The sequence below is a fragment of the Silurus meridionalis genome, chromosome 12 (genome assembly GCF_014805685.1).
Source record: "Silurus meridionalis isolate SWU-2019-XX chromosome 12, ASM1480568v1, whole genome shotgun sequence".
In the NCBI taxonomy this organism is placed as follows: domain Eukaryota; kingdom Metazoa; phylum Chordata; class Actinopteri; order Siluriformes; family Siluridae; genus Silurus; species Silurus meridionalis.
The window spans coordinates 12526112-12545743 of record NC_060895.1 but is presented as its reverse complement, the minus strand read 5'-3'; the positions used below and the strand labels follow the sequence as shown (position 1 = coordinate 12545743).

Genomic DNA, 19632 nt, shown 5'->3' with positions numbered 1-19632 from the left:
GCGAGAAAATAAAAGTCCCAACCGACAATGTCGCAGTTTGTACACTAAAATGAGCAGGGTGGTCACGCACATAACTAAACACAATAATGTGCATATCATATTATATCACTATTTTACATTTTATAGAATTCGTTTACTAATTATGTATAAAATGAAAATGTAAGTCCAGCTCACCATCATGCAGAATCAGTCTGAGCTTCATTTATGGACTCGGGGGTGGGGGGGACACTGAAACCATCGCTGAAATTTGGCACAGTGGAATTGATCATTTAAAATATGCATAAGTCAATAATATTAAAATCACAAATAAAAATATTTTTATTCTTTCTGTGCGCCCCAGTACCGAATGATCCATGAAATATGAATAATTAAATATTTAATTTAAGACATATTCGTCTTGTTTTACAACCACAATAGATCCCAAGTATTTTGTATTAATTGACTTTTATTTTGATATGTCCAGTTGCTCTATGGGACGTTTGGTTCGTTGTCAGGAAGTAGATGCTGTGTTCACCGGAAGTAATTGGTGGAGACTCTTTTGACAGTTTCTTTAGCTGTAAAAGCCAGACTCTCTCCTATTCACGTTTGGCGGCTTATTGTAATCGCTCAGGTAAAATAATATAACATGTTATTATTTCGGGTTTTAAGCTGAGGTTCAGTTGGTTGTTCGCTGCTCAGCTGACTGCTACTCATAGCATTGCTAATTAGCCGTTATGCTAGCAGTGGGTTAGGGCTCGTGTTGAAGTAGTGTGAGTGATTAGGAAAGGGTTTCAGCGCCACAGCGGTCCATTGTTTTCAAAAGCGTGAACCTTTAAACATAAATATATATAGAATATCATAATATTCACGATATCGGAGTAGCTCTAGAAGGTTTTTCTGAAGAGAGAAGACACAAACGCACGTTGCTCCAGTACAGGCCTTAATCTCCTCTTTACTCGTCACTGGAGTCTCAGTACAGGTTCATTTTTTAACTGAATTGAAAAGATGTTGGTCTGTGCAGTAGTGTGTAGTATATGTTTTCAAATGCCATGCATTTTCTTATATATGTGTGTGTGTGTGTGTGTGTGTGTGTGTGTGTGTGTTTGTGTTTGGTTTGGTGGATTCTTTAGATCCCTGCTCTGAAAGCTTGAAACTCCTGCAGTGTTTTTGTGTAAGGACAGGCTTCCAGCCATGGTAAGCTTTTGCTTGGTAAATTATTTAACATGAAGCACATTTAGTAAATGCAGGTGCAGATATACAGTATCTCAGAAAAGTGAGTACACCCCTAACATACTTTTCAGAAATGTCCCCACTGTGGGATGAATAAAGGTTTATCTTATCTTGTATCAGCAACCATTTTATTATTCAATGGACAATACTATAAATGAAACTTGGGTATATTGAGTAGTCAATCTGCAGCTTGTATAGCAGTACAGAGCTGCACAGGTTGTTGCTGAGATCCTCTTCCACTCCTCAATAATGACATCACAGTGCTGCTGGATGTTACACATGGTGCTTCGGAATGTCACAGTTCATGTTGGAATCCATGTTTCCCTCAATGAACCACAGTTCCCCAGTATCAGCAGCACTCATGCAGCCCCAGATCATGATGCTACCACCACCATGCTTGACTGTAGACAAGACACAGTTTTCACACCGGGGCGTCGCCACACATGCTGGACTCCATCTGAGCCAAACAAGTTTATCTTAGTTTCATCAGGCCACAGGACATGGTTCCAGTAATTCATGCTCTTGAGCTGTCTTCTTGTGAGCCAGCTTCAGAAAAGTCAAGTCAAGTTTATTTGTATAGCGCTTTTCACAACAGACATTGTCTCAAAGCAGCTTTACACAAATCAACAGTGAAGGTGAATGGTGTGAATTTGTCCCTGATGAGCAAGCCGTGGCGACTGTGGCAAGGAAAAACTCCCTTAGATGTTATGAGGAAGAAACCTTGAGAGGAACCAGACTCAAAAGGGGAACCCATCCTCATCTGGGTGACATCAAGAGTTTGATCATAAATCTTTCAACAGTACAGAACACTGGAGAGTGAGAACTAACATGATTACTGGAGTATAAGATTATAAGTGATGTTCTTTCTGCAGTCTTAAACAGTCTATATGGTTAGTAGCTCTGAGTTTTATGAGCTCAGCATTTGTGATCACCACAGATCCAGCATCAGCTTCTCCATGCCAGAGCCTTTAAACACTCCAGGAGGTCCAATGTCAAAACTCCACACATGATGTGGGATCCAAATGGCACTGGTACGTCTCTAGATGGTTCGGGATGTTTGTGAGTTCGGCATCTACTTCTTCAAGGTCCGTAATCATCACGAGGTGGGATGTGACTGGAGCTGGCCAAACCTCAGGGTGTCTCGGGATGGGGAGAGAAAGAGAAGCAGTGGAGAGGAATTAGCGTAGCTGCTGTTCATGATATTAACAGCACAAGTTGATAATGTGCATGTGATCAGATGTTCTGATTTTGGAACCTGTTTTGGAAAACCTCTGTATGACTTTGACCACTGTACAGTTACTTGGTTGCAGAGTTTTACTAATCTTCTTATAGCCTAGGCAACAATTCTAATTCTCAAATCCTCAAAGAGTCTTTGCCATGAGGAACATCCAGTGGTCAGTATGAAAAATTAGTTTGGTCTTGTCAAGGCAGCTATTTCAACAATAATGGCTGAATGTTGAGTTATTTTCAGAGGACAGTAAATCTGTACTGCTGTACAGGCTGCACATTGACTACAATAAAATATATCCAACTTTTATTTCTATAGTATTGTCCCTTTAGAAGAAATACTAATCTGGTTGCTGAAATGTGAGGGGTGTACAAATCTTTGTGAGATACTGTATGTACAAAAACAGGCTGAAAAGTTTTCCGGTTTGTTTCATTACCACCATATCTAGAATGTGTCAATGTAAAAGACAATCAGAGCATGCTTAGAATAAATACAGGTGGAATACACAAAGTAAAAAGTAAGCATTTCATGCAAACTTAAATTAAATTAAAAGCAGATTTTAGGCTCCCGGTGTCCATGGAAGATTGTCTTTAAATAGGACTTGCCACACCATGTTTTTAAGCAGTCACATTTCTGATATGTCTGCTTCTACAAGACATTTCCATGCAGACTTAAACTCTATATATCTTACAGATATTTTGACTCGGTCTCTGTAGAAGCAGGGATTATAGCTAAGAAGCTAGCACTAGAAAAATCGTATTAGATAAAATAAATAAATAAAAAGATTCTGTGAAATGAACTACTGAAGATGTTTGTAAATAAAAATGGCTCAATAATTTTTTGTTTTAGTCTACCACAGCAGATCTGAAGACAAAGGAGGAGAAAGATGCAGAGCTGGACAGACGTATTGAAGCTCTGCGGAAGAAAAATGAGGCTTTAATGAAAAGACATCAGGTATTAGACATTACACAGGCATTCCCTATACTTGCTATTTGTTTTACTGCTTGTGCTTGCCAGGTATGTGGTTTGATGAGTTGTAACTTTTTATGAAAATAACATGGCCTGTTGTTTGGAATTTTTGTCTGCTCCAGAGTGATTGGTCTTCTTGTCAAAGATGGAAGAAAAAGGCTTATTAGAATAGAGAGAAAGGAATCTGCGTCCACTTCTCAATACACCTCGTTTTCATTTGTGGACTCTCCTGTACAGTTCACCGCACAGATGAATGTCCATGTCCATGAGTCCTTTTAACATGACAGATTTTTTTAAGCACAATTAAAAATAGTGATTTGCCTGATTTTGGCTTCTTTTTAAGCCAAAAAACAACTTAATTGTTTGACCCCAAAAATGTTTATTTGTTTTTGTTTTATCATCATATCTGATTATAGAACTCGGCTCCTGTCAAAGTTTCAATAATTTAATTTGAGGTTTGTGATTGCGTGCCATCCAAACAGCCTCATTTAAACTGGAGTTTCCTGTTAGTAGATCTTGTATGAGCATGTTTAAAGATAAAGACTTTCTACTGTCCTTTATGATGAAAGATTTTTAGAATATGAGTAATGGTAAACTTTTGTCTTGTTTATTCCTCCTGCCATCAGGAAATACAAGAGGACAAAAAGAAGGCTGAACAGGAGGGCATCGCGGTGACAACCCACCGCAAACCTCGCGCTCATGAGCCTGATTCAGAGAGGCGGAAGATTGAAAAGGAGAACCTGACTGTGACAGTCGACTTGTCTAAACCCAGCGGGGTAAGACCGTCTATGCATCTGGGCACAACAAGTGCTGACTGTCTATAGAGAAGCTTGGTCTTGCCAAGAAAGTAATGCACATTTTAGTAATCCAACAGATGAGTTAGGAGTTTGATGTTGTATTCCTGGCCATGAGTTTTGAGATTCTGGCTGTTTTCAGGGCAGGCTAATACTTTTGCAATGTATACTGTATATCTATTGTATATTTCTGTATATAAAGTATACCTCAGTGAATGATTCAGGTCAATGTTACATCATATTCATCTGTGTTTAATTGCTATATTTCACTCAGTGTCCTACAGAAGAGTGTAACATTAATTCTGACCAGAATCACTGTACCTTTTTTCACAGCTCTTGAGATTTTAATTTCCCACCTGGGGTCTGCCAAGGAAGATTGTAGTGCATTTTAATCAATGCCTGTAGAGATACTCTGGTACACAGATGGCCTGTGCAGTGGTGATTAGACCTCCTGCTGTGGCCTGTGAAGGTCAGACGTCTCTGAATGGACTGTGACATATGATGGAACTTAATGAATGTAGATGTGGAATTGCACAGAAAGGAGCATGTCTTAAATGTAAAGTCTGTCCTCATGTGCAAGTTCACGTAAAGTAGCTAATTGTTATTTAATAAAAAAAATTTATGTGAGTAACATTCAGCTTTAAATTAAAATGGAGTGTATTTTTTTGCTAGTACCGTAATTTTTAAGCGCACCCATATATAAGCCGCACCCACTGAATTTGACAAAGATTTTTATTTTGAACTACATTAAAACTAATGAACTTTACACAGGCTTTAACATAAGACAGTGTCTGTTACATGGCTTTTATCTAAACAGTAGCCTACCAAGAAAGTCATTGTTCACTGTCTTCCTCCTTCCTTTCACAACTATTTCTCTCGGGAGTTTATCTTTTGGCATCGTTGTGCGTTTAAAAATCACCATCGGTGAAGCTTTTTTCCCGATGCCGTGCAGCTCAGAACACAGGTGAAGTGCTTTTTTTCATGCTCTTTTGTTTTCAGCGTGACGAATGATTTGCATTTCCTGTAGACAGTCCGAGTGAGCGGCAGGTCAAACATCAGAGGAACCTCATCCATATTCATGATGTGGTGCGGCCCGATTCAGTGGGAGCGCATCTGATTTAATATAAAGAGTTTCATTGGTTCACCTGAACCCTTTCGCCAATTTCATTGATCTAATGTTATGGGGCTCAGTTTTTTGGCTGGAAGTTAGTAAAACCTGGAAAAACCCAGGAAAAATCCATGAATTAGCCGCTTCATTGTTTAAGCCGCGGGGTTCTAAGAGTGGGGAAAAAGTAGCGGCTTATAGTCCGGAAAATATGGTAGTTGAAAAAAACACTTGTTAATGAAAATACATTTGTTTTACTCAAGTTTTGTAAAAATAAATTATAGGCAGCAGCTATCGATTATTCTACTGATTATTTTATCGATTAATTGGATAAGAAGTACATTTTCTTCATTAAAGTACAATGCTAAATATCTTTAAAAAATAAGACCGGTCTCTTAAAATAAACAAGTAATTTATTTCCTTTTTAGTAAAAATTCACATTTTATTGCTGAAATTGCATACATCAATATCTGTAAAAACTAAACCCATTTAGTGCATTTCATTGCCACGTTACATCAAAATGCTATTATAAATATATAAATACAATATATAAATAAATTTCAAATTACTTAAAAAAAATAAATAAGGTAACTACTACGATCTAAAATGAAGAAAATGTGAAAAATAAATATATAATACAAATATAACTATTTTAGTTTAAGTACACTTTTATACATAAATACCTCGAATTAGTTTTTATACTTGTAATTAGAAAAAAAATTAAATGTGTAAAATCTAATTAATCAAAGAAAAAAAAATCATCCTATTAATCGATTATCAAAATAATCGTTAGTTGCAGCTCTATTCTGCATATAATTATGTTTGTGACAAATAAAAATCTTGAATCTTGAGACAGGAAGGTTACTTGGAACAAGAGTCCATACACACAAAATAATAATAAAACCTAAACACTACATTCAAAAACGCACTGTACAGTGTTTTAGTTTAAAATGATCCCAAGCTTTGGAAACTTTTGTTGTTTTCTTTGGCCTGAATCTTCTTTCAGTACTATCCAATACATTGAGAGTTGATTTTATGAGAGCGTTTACATTTTTCGCGGCGTAAACGGAGGCTTTCTACTTTTTTATTATTGTTAATTCCCATTTATGATCTTTTTATTAAAATGGTTGTACCTGTCTTTTTTTTTTCCCAAACTAAAAGCAGCTACATTTGCATTTTGTTTTTCATGGAACAAATAATCTTTATAATGATATGTTAGTTTCAAGGGTGTCCAGATGTTCAGTCAGGACTACTAGCATTTCCAGTAAGGACAGATTATTGGTATGAGGCGAGGGTAGATTTGCACATAAGAGCACATAAACTTACAAGAGGGATGTAGTTCTACAAGAGTGAATTATAATCCCCAGGTCTGATTTCTGATTTCTTCTCACATTTATAGGAAAGTCGAGTGGTGAATGATAGGCAGCCAGCACCACATCATGGTGAGTGTGAAACAGAAGAGGGGTTTGCTGGCCGGCCCTCGCACAGGACAGGATCTGGGCGGCTGAGCAGAGGTGGTCAGCGTGGAGGTGTTTACCGTTCTGAGAGGAGAGAACCTCGGGAAGAGGAAGGAATGGGAGGAGGAGGAGGAGGAGGAAGAGAGAACCTTTTCCACAGTGAACGCTCCCGAGGGCGACGAGGTGGAAGAGGGGGAAGAGGAAGCATGCAGCAGCAGCAGCAACAGCAGCAGGTTGGCCCTGGTTCAGACAGAAAGTCTAAGGTGAATGTTTTTTTTGTTTGTTTGTTTTTTTTTGTTCTGACACTGGATGGCCTGTTTTAAATACATCTTTTATATAACACATGACTTGTGATCTATTAAAACAAAACAAAATTGCCTTATTCTAAAAAATGTAAGCTATATAAGTTTGCTTTTGCTCAGGAATGGGAAGAGAAGAGACGGCAGAACATTGAGAAGATGAACGAGGAGATGGAGAAGATCGCTGAGTATGAGCGAGGTCAAAGGGTGTGTAGTTTAAAGTGCTTGCTCCTACATTATGATAAAATATGGGTGAAAGTATACATGGTTGAAAATTTGCATCTGTTTGTTCAGGCTGATGGTGAAAAGAACCCTATTCGGAATTTTCTGGATGATCCACGGCGCAGCGGACCAATTCATGAGGCGGATCGTAAAGATGGGAGCCGCAGACACGTCCGCAACTGGGGTGGACTAGATTTTGAAAATGTTAAAACTGGAGCTGAGGCTGAGAAAGAGTGGACGGTTAGGAATTCAGTCCATTTACAGCACAAATTGATAGATTTTGTTATCTGGTGCTTTTCAGAACAAATTTCAATAAATCACTATAACACACTTTATAAAGTAGTGTGACACACTCATTTGCATTGTATCATAGAATCGGAGGCCTGGCGGGAAATGTTCAGTGGATATGACTTTGTCGATGACCGGCAGAGAACGGTCTGAATATCTGCGCTGGAAAAAAGAGCGTGCACAGATAGATGAAGAGAGGTTGGCTCGTCATCGTAACGCCACTGGTCAATGGAGACGAGAGTGGGATGCCCAGAAAACAGACACAATGTAAGAAAATACAGCTGCATACTAACAGTTTTAATTCTAGGGTTATATTGCATTTTTTTATACAAATAATGATACATGCAAGTAATCTTTAATAATCTAATGCAATTGAGAGAATTTTGTTTATACTAAGACCGTGTTTAGCGGACATGAAGCTATTGACAGGGAGATGATGGCAAAATGAGTGATCGTGCAATGCCTTCACAGGTTCACCGAGGACCCAGCTGTGGCTGAAGAGGGCATGCCAGAAACAAGCAGCAGGAGAGGCAAGTCTCTCACTTTTTCATACACCCCCAAACATATGCTGCTAACATTTCAAGTACAAAACAAATTGTCAAAACAGGAAGCTGCTTAAAGATTTTCTGTATACTTGGACAGTCCTCTTTCCCTCATTCTTGTAGCTGTTTGGTGACATACTATGATGTGTTCTTTCAGCAGATAGGGGGCGTAATGCCCGTACACAACAGCGCAGTGGGGCTTCAGGTCAGCTTGTGGCATGGGACATGTCTGTGTATGGCGTGTGTCTCTTTTACCCCGATCACAATAGTTTCCCCTGTTTATCATAATATAGGATTTTTGGTAATGGCTCTTTTGTTTTTGTTTTTTTCTCCTCCAGCATATGCACCGTTTTGCTAATACTCTGCTTTATTATATCACTTAACCTCATGTGAAGTCAAGGCCACATTTGCATGTTTTTATTTTTCTTCATTGTTTTACCCTCACCCACTCTGAACTCTGTGTGGAATGTGGAAACAATGATCATGATGACTGCAGGGTCCATCTGTTACTATCAGCTAGTCTGTGCTTTTCTCTGCTTGTTTGCAGTGTAATTGCTTTCAGGATCTTCTTCTACGTCATCTCTTCCTTAAGATATTAATTTAACTTTCTTTTCTTGCAGATGATAACAGAAAACCCCCCAAGGCACCAATGTTGGGCGATTTCTTGGGGCAGGGTAAACTCAGAGAGCCTGGCCGTGAAGGTAGAGGAAAAGGGAAAGGTCGGGGTCAAGGCAAGAGTTACAGGTAGATGCTGCCTTCTTTCCAATTATGAGAGCAATCACTTACTTTTAATTGGACCACCTGCATTGCAAGCTTTAATTGCTTCTGTAATTGGGGAAATGTGAATGTCTGTAAATCATAGGACATGCAATACACACGTACAAGTAGTAAAGTTAATAACTGGTTTCCAGCAGGTACCGTATTTTCCGGACTATAAGCCGCTACTTTTTTCCCACGTTTTGAACCCCGCGGCTTAAACAACGAAGCGGCTAAATTATGGATTTTTCCTGGGTTTTTCCCGGTTTCACAAACTTCAAGCCAAAAAACTGAACCCCATAACATTAGACCAATGAAATTTCCAAACGGAAACGAAAAAACACACCTCACCTGTGTTCTGAGCTGCACGGCATCGGGAGAAAAACTTCCACCAGTGTTGATTTTTAAACGCACGACGATGCCAAATGATAAACTTCCGAGAGAAATACAGTAGTTGTAAAAGGAAGGAGGAAGACAGTGAACAATGACTTTCTTGGTCGGCTACTGTTTAGATACAAGCCGTTGTAACGCGTTGAGTCTGGGTGAAGGGAGAGCTCACTAACTCCAGTTGCAAATGAAATCATATAAGCACAGACAGGTTTCCAAAACTCGTGCTTTTTTTTTTTCTTGGCAACAGCGTTATGGGTTAGTCAAAAAAACTTAGAAATGAGCATCAGAAAATAATGAGCACATAATCCTCAGTCTCACACGCACACATACGCAGTAATTCCGGAAGAATGCAGTGATGTGCTGTTCCCGAAATGCCACTCTGCTCTTAAAGGAGCCACAACATATTTTACCGTTACACCGTGTAACAGACACTGTCTTTCGGTAAAGCCTGTGTAAAGTTCATTAGTTTCAGTGTAGAAAGGCTTATACACAAGGTGCGGCTTATTTATGTTAAAAAAAATATATTTGTAAAATTTATACAAGGGTGGGCTTTATAGTCCGGAAATTACGGTAATTCAACACAGATAACAAATCTGTGCCACTACATTGTTTATTATGTTGCATATTATACCACCAGCGAGCTGCCACTGCTGGGCCCTTAAACAAGGCCCTTAACCCTCCCCTTCTTAGTTGTAAGATGCTCTGGATTAGGGAGTCTCCAAATGCTGTAAATGTATTATAAATTAAGAACTAAAAGTGTGCCATTTTTAGGAAGATAATATAAACTAGGATCACCTTTCACAGATGGTATTTTAATTATTTATACAGTTTTGTTTTTATCTTTCTTCTCCATATAAGTGTAGCCATGCCATTTGTGCCCCGCATTAATAAATGGCACTACAAGTTTAAATGATGAGTCTAAAAAGATAAAGAATGTCATGTGACCTAAAACGTCTGCTACTTTTATAGCAATTGTTAATCAGGTACATATTTAATGAGTCAACTTAACTATATTTTCTCTGCCTAATCTCTATTTAAAACATTTTCAACAATATGAAACTAATTTTAGTGTACAATTGACTACACGTCAATGTTTTTTTTCTAAAGCATGCATGATAACCGGTGGGAAGCAGAAAAAGAGGAGGAAAAAGGAAAAAAGGAAGAACAGGAAAATGAGAAGACAAAGGAAGAGGATAAACTCAAAACTCCAGTGGAAAAGGTGAGCTCTTCCTGCTCTCATTGGTTTGTAATTTCATTGATTCATACTTGTAAGATGCAGGTGATTTTAGAGAGTTAAATTAACCATAATCAATTTCCTGGTTATTGTCCTGCTAGAAGCAAATTGCTGTTGCTGTAGAGAAATTAGCTGACGAAGAAGAAGATGCAGAGTGGGAGGATGCTAGTGATGGAGATGATGATGAAGAGGAGGTGGTTGAATGCGAGGATAAAGAAGATAAACCCATTGGAAAAAAACATATCTCCCCTCCACCATCTAGTCCCAGTATTAAGGAACAAAGGACACCCAGACCCAAAGTGCACATCCCTCTACTCCGCAGGAGTCACTCAGTACCCCGGAGGGCACAAAGCCTATCAGCCCTTTTTCTCCTCTGGACGGCCACCAGCCTGTGTCAGACTGGGGAGAAGAGATGGAGATGCTCTCCCCTAAAAGCAGCTTGGGTGAGAGTCCTTTAAGGCCCAGCAGTAACGAAAGCAGTCCAGCTCAGAACAAGAGCCAAGAGGAGGAGGTGCACACCAACAATGACATGAACCCACCCAAGCAGTCTGACAAACAGTGCATTGCTGGTAGGCACACATCACTGCAGTTTGTATGTTGGAAGATCGAGGCTATGGTTACAGTCTCACCATGCTTTATGATTACCTTAAACTTTATAAAAACTCCAATCATCATCGGATTCATTTTAAACGTTCTAATAAGACAAATCCCAGTGGAATGACTGAGTTAGTACTGAATACAGACATGGCCTGTGTTATTGCCTCTCAGATTTTATGGGCCAATTAGGCAATGGCACACTAATTTACAAACACAAATATGGTTAATCATGGGGCAGTTCCAATTTGCACATTTATAATAATATTTAGTTTTCAGTATTTGCAAACCATTCGTCTTGAATGACTTTTTATATGTACATTCAGTAATATGGCTGCCATTAAATTATACATTTTACATTATTATTGACCGCTATTATTTATTCAGTTGTTGTAAAAAGAAAAATTCAGCCAGTGACAATAATCAAGTATTCAAGAAAAGCAGTAAATAGAGAGGGGTGGAAATTACATTTCAGTTAGTATGAGGTAAGGAGCTTGTGTCTATGTTGGCTTAAAATAGGGTATCTTCAAAAATGGCATAGTTGGTGATTACAAAATGAAAACTTTCTTTTGCTTGTTTTTACTTAATAATACTTTTTTCTGTTAATTATTTCCAAGGTGGTGGATTAAGAATTTAAGAAGTTTATAAATCACTTAAAAGTAATTTTTCTTTTAGTAGCAAATTCAGTTGCCCCTGCAGTCCAGGAAGAATCATCACACCAGGCTACTTCTGAATTTGGCAGCAATAATACCACAGAGGCTGTGGAGGATTCAAACACACAGGAGGGTAAATGCAGATAAAAATAAACATTTTCTTTAACTATTCTCAATGAGTGCCAAAAAGTCACATGATTTATTTATTTGCTAAGCATCTGTAATCTTTTCTATCAGAGAAGACAGCAGTTCCTGATGTAGAGCTGGATTTAAAACAGTCTGCAAGTGAAAGTGCAGCTCCAGATGAGTCCACGGATCAGCCATGCTCAGGTGCCGTTCTTATTACAGACTTTGAAACAGTGGCTTTCCGCAAGAACTCCCTTACTTCAGCTGACATCTGAGCATGCGCCAACGCCCTGCCCTGCTGCACTCTTTCTCCCCTTCTGTCACAACCTGTCTCTTAACTCACCCCTCTGTCTATTCCTCTGTCCATCTGTCTTGTGAGATGGCATCTGCTGCTATGCTTGTCTCTCTTGACAAATGCGAATGTCTCCCTTTTGCTCCTCTAGTTGTGACAGTCCACCCCTGCACTGGGACTTTGTGTTCTTGTCTACAGCTTCACACTGGCTGTCAGTCTCATCAAGAGCACTGCTAACATCTCCACTCACTGCTTCCTGGGCCTTTTTTTTTTTGTCCATTGCAACTCTGTTTTCCTCTGGATGGACATTTGCTTTGCTTATTTAAATTGCATTTCTTCATCTGCTTAAAATGAGTGATCAGTGATGTCAGGTCATTTGAAAGATGTCAATTTAGAAATATCTGATTCCATCTTGCTGCATTTCATTTGATTGCATGGTGCCATTAACGCATGATAGGATAAAGAATGGCTGAATTGGTTGCTGTGCCAGAGATGCTTGGTTGTCAGGCAGAATGTATTTTAGACAATTCAATTTCTTTCCAGACATCTACCGGCAATTGTATCTTGAATAAACAGAGCAAAATCTGTTTTCACTTGTTAAATTTTTGTTCACATCCGTGGATTAAAGTCCAGATGCCTGCTGAGCTAAAAACGTGCTACAAAAACAGTGTTTGCATAAAATTCATAATTTTTACATAAGTCTCTGCTACATAAAATAAATCCATGACATGAATTTTTCTATATATTGTATATAATCATTAGGGTCAGGCAGGTAAAAGTGTTTTAGAGGTTTTTATTTTGTAGATGTAGAAATTGTAAAATAATAATAAATGTTATGCTTCTTTTCATTATATTGAAATGAAATAAGTAATTCAGTCTGTTGAAGAGAATGTGTAGCCCTGATTGTTTCCTCTGTTTCATCATAATTATATCAATCTTCTTCTTAAAACAGCCTGCATCATACCATGTCAGACATAGTGTAATTTAAAATTTAAATTCAATCCATGCTATAGTTATATATTTAAAGCAAGGCACTAGTGAAATACATTTTCTTGACAGCCAACAATAGTCATGTAGGCTGTTGCCATTGTGTCAACATACCGATCAGTGTAATACATTTTTATATTTCCCCCAGATCCAATTACTGACGTGCATTAAGCCTGTTTAAAAGGGGAAGGAAATTGCAGGAAACCTCTAATTATTGCTAAAAAGCCTTTATGTGGAAATTGAGATATTGGATTCTCAGGCAGATGGGTGGTAATGGAAACCCTGAAGACAGAATATCTCGTCGTTTGTCTTTGATGCATTTTACATGACGCAGCCACTTAATGGTTTTATTATGGAGTCATAGTGTTAGTGTTCATTATGTTGTGAATAACTGGATATCCAGTTATTTTTGAAGTAAAGGAATAATTGTGTTAAATAATTTATAGTACTTCAAGCAGATAAGCCTCTAGGGGTTAGAACCAAGAGTGCACACTTGTAACAATTAATCTCAATGCTGTTGTAAAAGACACTGTATTCCAAAAAACAAAACCCATGAAGCCCATTTATTTAAAGCGTTTTTATAAGGCTGGATTGTGTAAGTTTAAGGTTTGTAGCCTCATGAAGGGTTTTATTAGGTTCTACATGTAACATTTTAAAGGGTTAATCAAGTTTGTAATTGTTCCTAAAGGTTAACCAAGTCACTAAGTAACCTTTCCCTAAATGTGCAAGTGAAGTTTGAATGTTTAGCCTCTTTAAGCACCATGATGACTTTATTGCCTTGCTTTGTTTTCTGTTTCTAGAGTAAACTGCAGTATTTACAAGACTTGTGATCTTGTGAAAGAATGGTAAAAGGTGGTGAGAAGACATGAAGCCTAATGGATATCCACTGCCTGAAATGATAGAAGATGCCATGCCCTATGATGACTTATCCACATCTCCAAACAACTCATTGTGTGGTTTTCTTTGTGTTCTCTCAGCACACAGTACTGAGTACTACTTGCATTTCAAAATCTAGGACTGGAATTTACGAGACTCCTTTATTTGACACTGTAAACATCATGAAGCTCATTATATTGCAAGGCAAATAAATTAAAGTAAGTTAGGAGCAGGAGCTGGTTTACATAACATATGGTAAGAGTTCACATCTCAAACTAGTTCCAAGATGCTACTTTCGCTTCACGCTGCTTTTAGTCTTTGACGGTGTCGATCAAATGCATGCTGTAATTGTGCATGATACCTATGCAAACAAAATGGAAAGGGGCATTATAATTATCAAAGGTCTTTCTAAAGATCTGGATTTTCTTTATTTTTTATTTTTTTATTTTTTTTTGGTCATGGTTTAGATTGTAATTTGCCTGCAAATAAGGTGCTAGATATATTTGCATTTATAATTTGTGTCTCCAACCGTATGTGTGTGTGTATAACGACCAAAGATGTTTCTTACATGTTTTGTAGATGACTTTAGGTCTGATAAACAAAATAATGGACATTTGAGGCAACAAAGAATGTGTATTTCAGTAGAACTAATCATGGTTTGGATTTCTTGCTTTTAATCTTATTTTTGTTTTTATGCTCTCCAGTTTAGTTTTGTTTAGGATTTTTCATGATGTAAAAACAGACAGTTCAGGTCATTGAGGCTGCTTTAGAAGCACGAGTTTCTACCTTCAAGCAAATTTAGTAGAAGTATATGGATTGTAATAAGTTTTTAGAAAATGGTGTACATTCCAATGCTCCTTGTCATCTTTCAATGTTTGCACTTAGAAACCTTATCTTTAACATTTTAAAACAAAAAAAAGGATAAAGAAAATGTGATAATTGAAGAGCAGCAAAATCATGAAATTTGTAATTGTATTGCATCTATCTGCAAATGAACTCCCCTCGTGTTTACTTTTTTAATTAGATCTAGGTTTGCCTATGTTGGTGTTTGAGCAGTGCACATGTGGTAGTGTTCTCCCCAGTGAAACACTATTTTCTCAATCATTATTTTAAGATTATGTATTAATGCTTTTGCCTTTGTTATTTTTCATTTAAATGATACAGTCTGATATTTACGTTGAAGGTTTTTTTTGGTTTTTTTGGGTTTTAAATAAATGTATATCTGTCCTTAAATGCTTTGCTCTACATGAATGGTTCCTTTGAACTGCTTTAATTTTTAATTTTAATTTATTTAAATATAAAATATTGTGCTTTGTATGTAAATGCTCCCAACTGAACATTCATTTATCCAAACCACTTATTCAGCATTGTTCTTATTAACACGAATATGCTCTAAATGAAGATAAATCTAGAGATTTATTCTTTCTAGATTTCACACTTCTGGATTTCACCTTTCTAGATTTATTCTGTCGTGTTTTTCCCTGTTTTGTATCTCTCTGCCTTTCTATCTAGAAATATTTTAGTTTTCTAGATTTATTCTTTCTAGATTCCACCTTTCTAGATTTATTCTGTCGTGTTTTTCCTTAGATTTTATCTTCCTGCATCGGTCTGTCTATCTGTCTATCTAGATTCTAGATATATCCATCGATCTATCTATATACTAGATAACACCACCATGCAGTATGATTTAAGTTCCAGGTTAGAGAAGTTATTTGGGAACAAAGTATTGGTCAAAGTAAAAAATCTATCTATCTATCTATCTATCTATCTATCTATCTATCTATCTATCTATCTATCTATCTATCTATCTATCTATCTATCTATCTATCTATCTATTAATCAAAGTATATCCATCTAGATAATAACACCATACAATATGATATAAGTTCCAGGTTAGAGAAGTTATTTGGGAACAAAGTATTGGCGTCAAAACCATACCCCTGTTTAACGAGAATGATATATCCTGAGCAAGCTCGGACCAGATTGGGTGTAGGCCAATTCCCGTTAAAAACAAATACATATCAATAGCTTTCTTTTAGATTGCAATTTGGGGAAAGAGACAAATGCATATAAATCTTCCAGGGAGGTCAAATATCACTCAGATTTGATAAGAAGTGTTCTTGTAGGTCACCATTAATGCCTTTATTGCATCTAGTTACAATAGGGAATAATTTGCAGGTGTTTTGCTAGACCACCAGCTAATAAACTGCTACTAACAACGCTATTTATCGTGTATAGAGACGAAGTGCCCAAAATCCTAAACCTAAGATTGGAGCCGGGAGCACAAACCCCGCCCCAAACCCCGCCCACATACGGGAGGCATTGCGCGTGTTTTTCTCTGGCCGGGACGCGCACTTGAGTGATGCTGTGGAAAGCTGGAGCTGAACTGTCCCATAGCAAGTACGGAGAATTCTGAGCAAGCTACCCCTGTTTAACACTTCTCAGATCTAACTTTACATTTCTGGAAGAAGGGGAACGGATTTTATCTGTTATCCTACAATGAAGGGAACCAGAAAAGGTGCTCCAAGAAGGAATGCGTCCAGGCGACCGAGTTATCCGGCTGATCAGTTGATCAATCAGGGCAAGTCAAGCACCAAGGTCTGGATTAAGGTTGCAATGGGGATCGCTTACTTCCTCTGCGTTTCTGTCGCTGCCTTCTTCTTAGCGATTTACTACGTTTTCTTCTGGACTCCAGACGCGTCAAACTCCACCAACGTTCAGGAGCTGAATAGAAGAGTGGACTGTGGAGGAAACCAAACAGCCACTGGGAAATAGCAACGCAGATGAAGAAGATTTAACACGCACCAAACTTCTATCGCTGCATTCAGTTTTTCTGACGTCTGAACTGTCACTGAAAATCACTGTAGACATTTTTTTTCTCTACCTGCCTGGATTTTCAACATCAGTTGTTATTACTGTTCAACTGGGCAATAGGATTATGTAACATATATATATATATATATATATATATATATATATATATATATATATATATATATATATATACATCGTAAAATCTATGCATTTACTCTTGATCTTTTTTGTTTGTCTGTTTATCCCTAGTACGAAGGACTACAGCCTATATTTTGAGAAATAAATAGACATGCTATTGTCTATTATATACCTGTAAACTGTTAGATGTATAAATAGTGAGAAATCAAATTAGATAAATAATCATGATCCATTCAAATATGGCTTTCATCATGTACAAACATAAGTAATTATTGTTATTATTATTATTTGTTCCTGGAAATTTTAAATGTTGAAACAGTTTTTGACATAACTTTGAGGGTGTGATATTTTCTTCTGATTCGCTTCGATTGCAATCCCTATACCTGATGTTTCACTGATTGTTTTTCATGCCACATGCCCTAAGTTTTTTTTCCCCCCAATCTTTCTTATTTACTGCTGCCAATCCGGCCTTTACTTAATAAAATAACAATTTTGATCACTAACTAATACACTTGTTCACATTAGAATTATTTTGTTTCTTCATTGATCTTCATTCATTATAACCTTTTAATCTTATTCAGGATCACAGCGGGTTAAAAAAGCTACACACACATCCACACATGCTTTCACAGCTAGGGCTAATATAGTTTATTCAAGCTGCATGGTTTTGCACAGTAGGAGAAAACTCAGGATCAGGATTGAAACAAGGAACTGGATCCATTAAGCGGCAGTGCCACCCTATGCGACAGGGGTGTAAGTAGTATTTAATACATTTCATGCACATTAATTTGAAAACGTTATATGTAAATATTGCCTAGTTGTATGTTTAATGTAATAGGACAAAATAGAAAATGAAATAATTTAGTGTAAGTTTAGTGCAAAATACCTTCCTACACCATACATATATGTATGTACTGTATGTGTGTATGTACGCTTCTCTGCTCTGGTACTTGTCTTGGCCTTCTTGTAATGTAATTACCTTAATGCCACCTTTTATTCATGTTTATCCAAGTTTTATTGGTCACATGGTGTTTAATGGTGTTTAGTCAGTACTTCACAAACAGGCTTAAAGGTCTGCACAGATATAATCTTGACCAAGAACGTAAACAAGTTTCTCTTAATGCCTCCAATATCGAGTGTGTCTGTAAAACACCAAGGATTTATTCAATAGTTTTAAAATCTGATCTACTTTCTGCATCAATTGCTTGTAAACAGTTTCATCAGCTTGGTGAATGTAGAGTAACTATATGGGAGATATTAACATTTAATATGAGACAAAAATTCTTTATACAGGTAATACAAACAAATAGTCTGTAAACGGCCTTAATGTGGGCTCCTATAATTTCTGTAAGAAATGGTATTTATCTTGCTCACTGAGATAGTAGTTCTACATTTATAAACCATGTAATGTTTGTGGATGTTCATTTGTTTCTATATTAATTGATAAATGTAAGCATTTTATTTAAAAGCTTGATTGTTAATTTCTGGTTTTATAAATGCTGCAGTTTATTTAATGAATAAACGCTGCAGTTAATTTAATCATCACATAAAAATATGTAATAATGCTTATTTCTTATGAATTAAAAATGCAATCCTTTTGCTGTTTTCTGCTCCCTGGATGGGAGAATTGTTTGTATTCGTCACTCTGAAAGCATTCACTTCTGCATTATGTTAGAGAATTGCATACCATGTGCATACGGTTGCTCTTATGTTTATTTGATACTGTTTGGAGGTCACCTTTTTCTTTACGAGATCACTGACAGGATTGTCCTCTTTTGTCACACAGCCTCTTATTTTCAGTGCATCTGTCACTTTGGGTTTTAAGCCGGTGGTGGACTGCTTGGCCCAGGAGACACACTGTGTACACACTGCGCCTATTCACTGAGTCAATAATTCAATTTCCCTGCAAGTTGTCAGGACATATTTGTTCTCACTGTTCATGTTTTTTTTCCCTCCCTGTCCGTGATACACTTTCCAGAAGGACAGTACACAGAGCAGGGTATGTGTGGAGGAGAATGCTCCTGATGGGAAACCAAACTAAATGAATATAAACACAACATCAAATACTACCAAAACAAAAAAATCTACATTAGACCACTTGCATTTGTTTTAGGAGACTCATATAAAGAAAAAAAAAAAGTCCACTCCCAGGATTCAATGTAAAACTCTACATGACATGTTACAGTGCATCCAGAAAGTTTTCAAGTTTCATTTTTTGTTATGATACAGCCCTATTCATTATTTTTCTAAACATTTTACAAATAATACCCCCTAATGACAACATGAAAAAAGTTTGTTTGACATTATTGCAAATGTATAAAAAAAAAAATGATGGGCATAATTTTTTTTACAGCTTTTGCTCAATACTTTGTTGAAGCACCTTTGGCTCCAATTACAGCCTTAATTCTTTTTGATTGTGATGCTACAAGCTTGGCACACCTATTTTTAGATAGTTTCTCCCATTCTTCTTTGCGGAACCTCTTAAGCTCCATCCGGTTGGATGGGGAGCGTCAGTGCAAAGCATTCAGGTCAAAGAGTTCAATCTTTCATCAGACCAGAGAATTTTGTTTCCCATGGTTTGAGAGTCCTTCAGGTGCCTTTTGGCAAACTCCAGGCAAGTAGTTATGTGCTTTTTACTAAGGAGTGGCTTCCATCTTCT

General features: G+C 37.3%; 1 protein-coding gene across 1 annotated transcript; it reads left to right on the top strand.

Moving 5' to 3' along the window:
* The first annotated feature begins 465 nt into the window (after positions 1 to 465).
* Positions 466 to 15275, top strand: ccdc9 (coiled-coil domain containing 9). The gene is given in 17 exon segments (XM_046862864.1): positions 466 to 610; positions 1110 to 1173; positions 3287 to 3391; positions 4033 to 4182; positions 6705 to 7025; positions 7185 to 7268; positions 7356 to 7523; positions 7657 to 7838; positions 8043 to 8101; positions 8271 to 8318; positions 8734 to 8857; positions 10367 to 10478; positions 10595 to 10804; positions 10807 to 11062; positions 11763 to 11873; positions 11978 to 12070; positions 13946 to 15275. Coding segments are annotated over 16 exon segments (2031 nt in total). The 5' UTR covers positions 466 to 610; positions 1110 to 1170; the 3' UTR covers positions 13951 to 15275.
* Positions 15276 to 19632: the final 4357 nt, after the last annotated feature.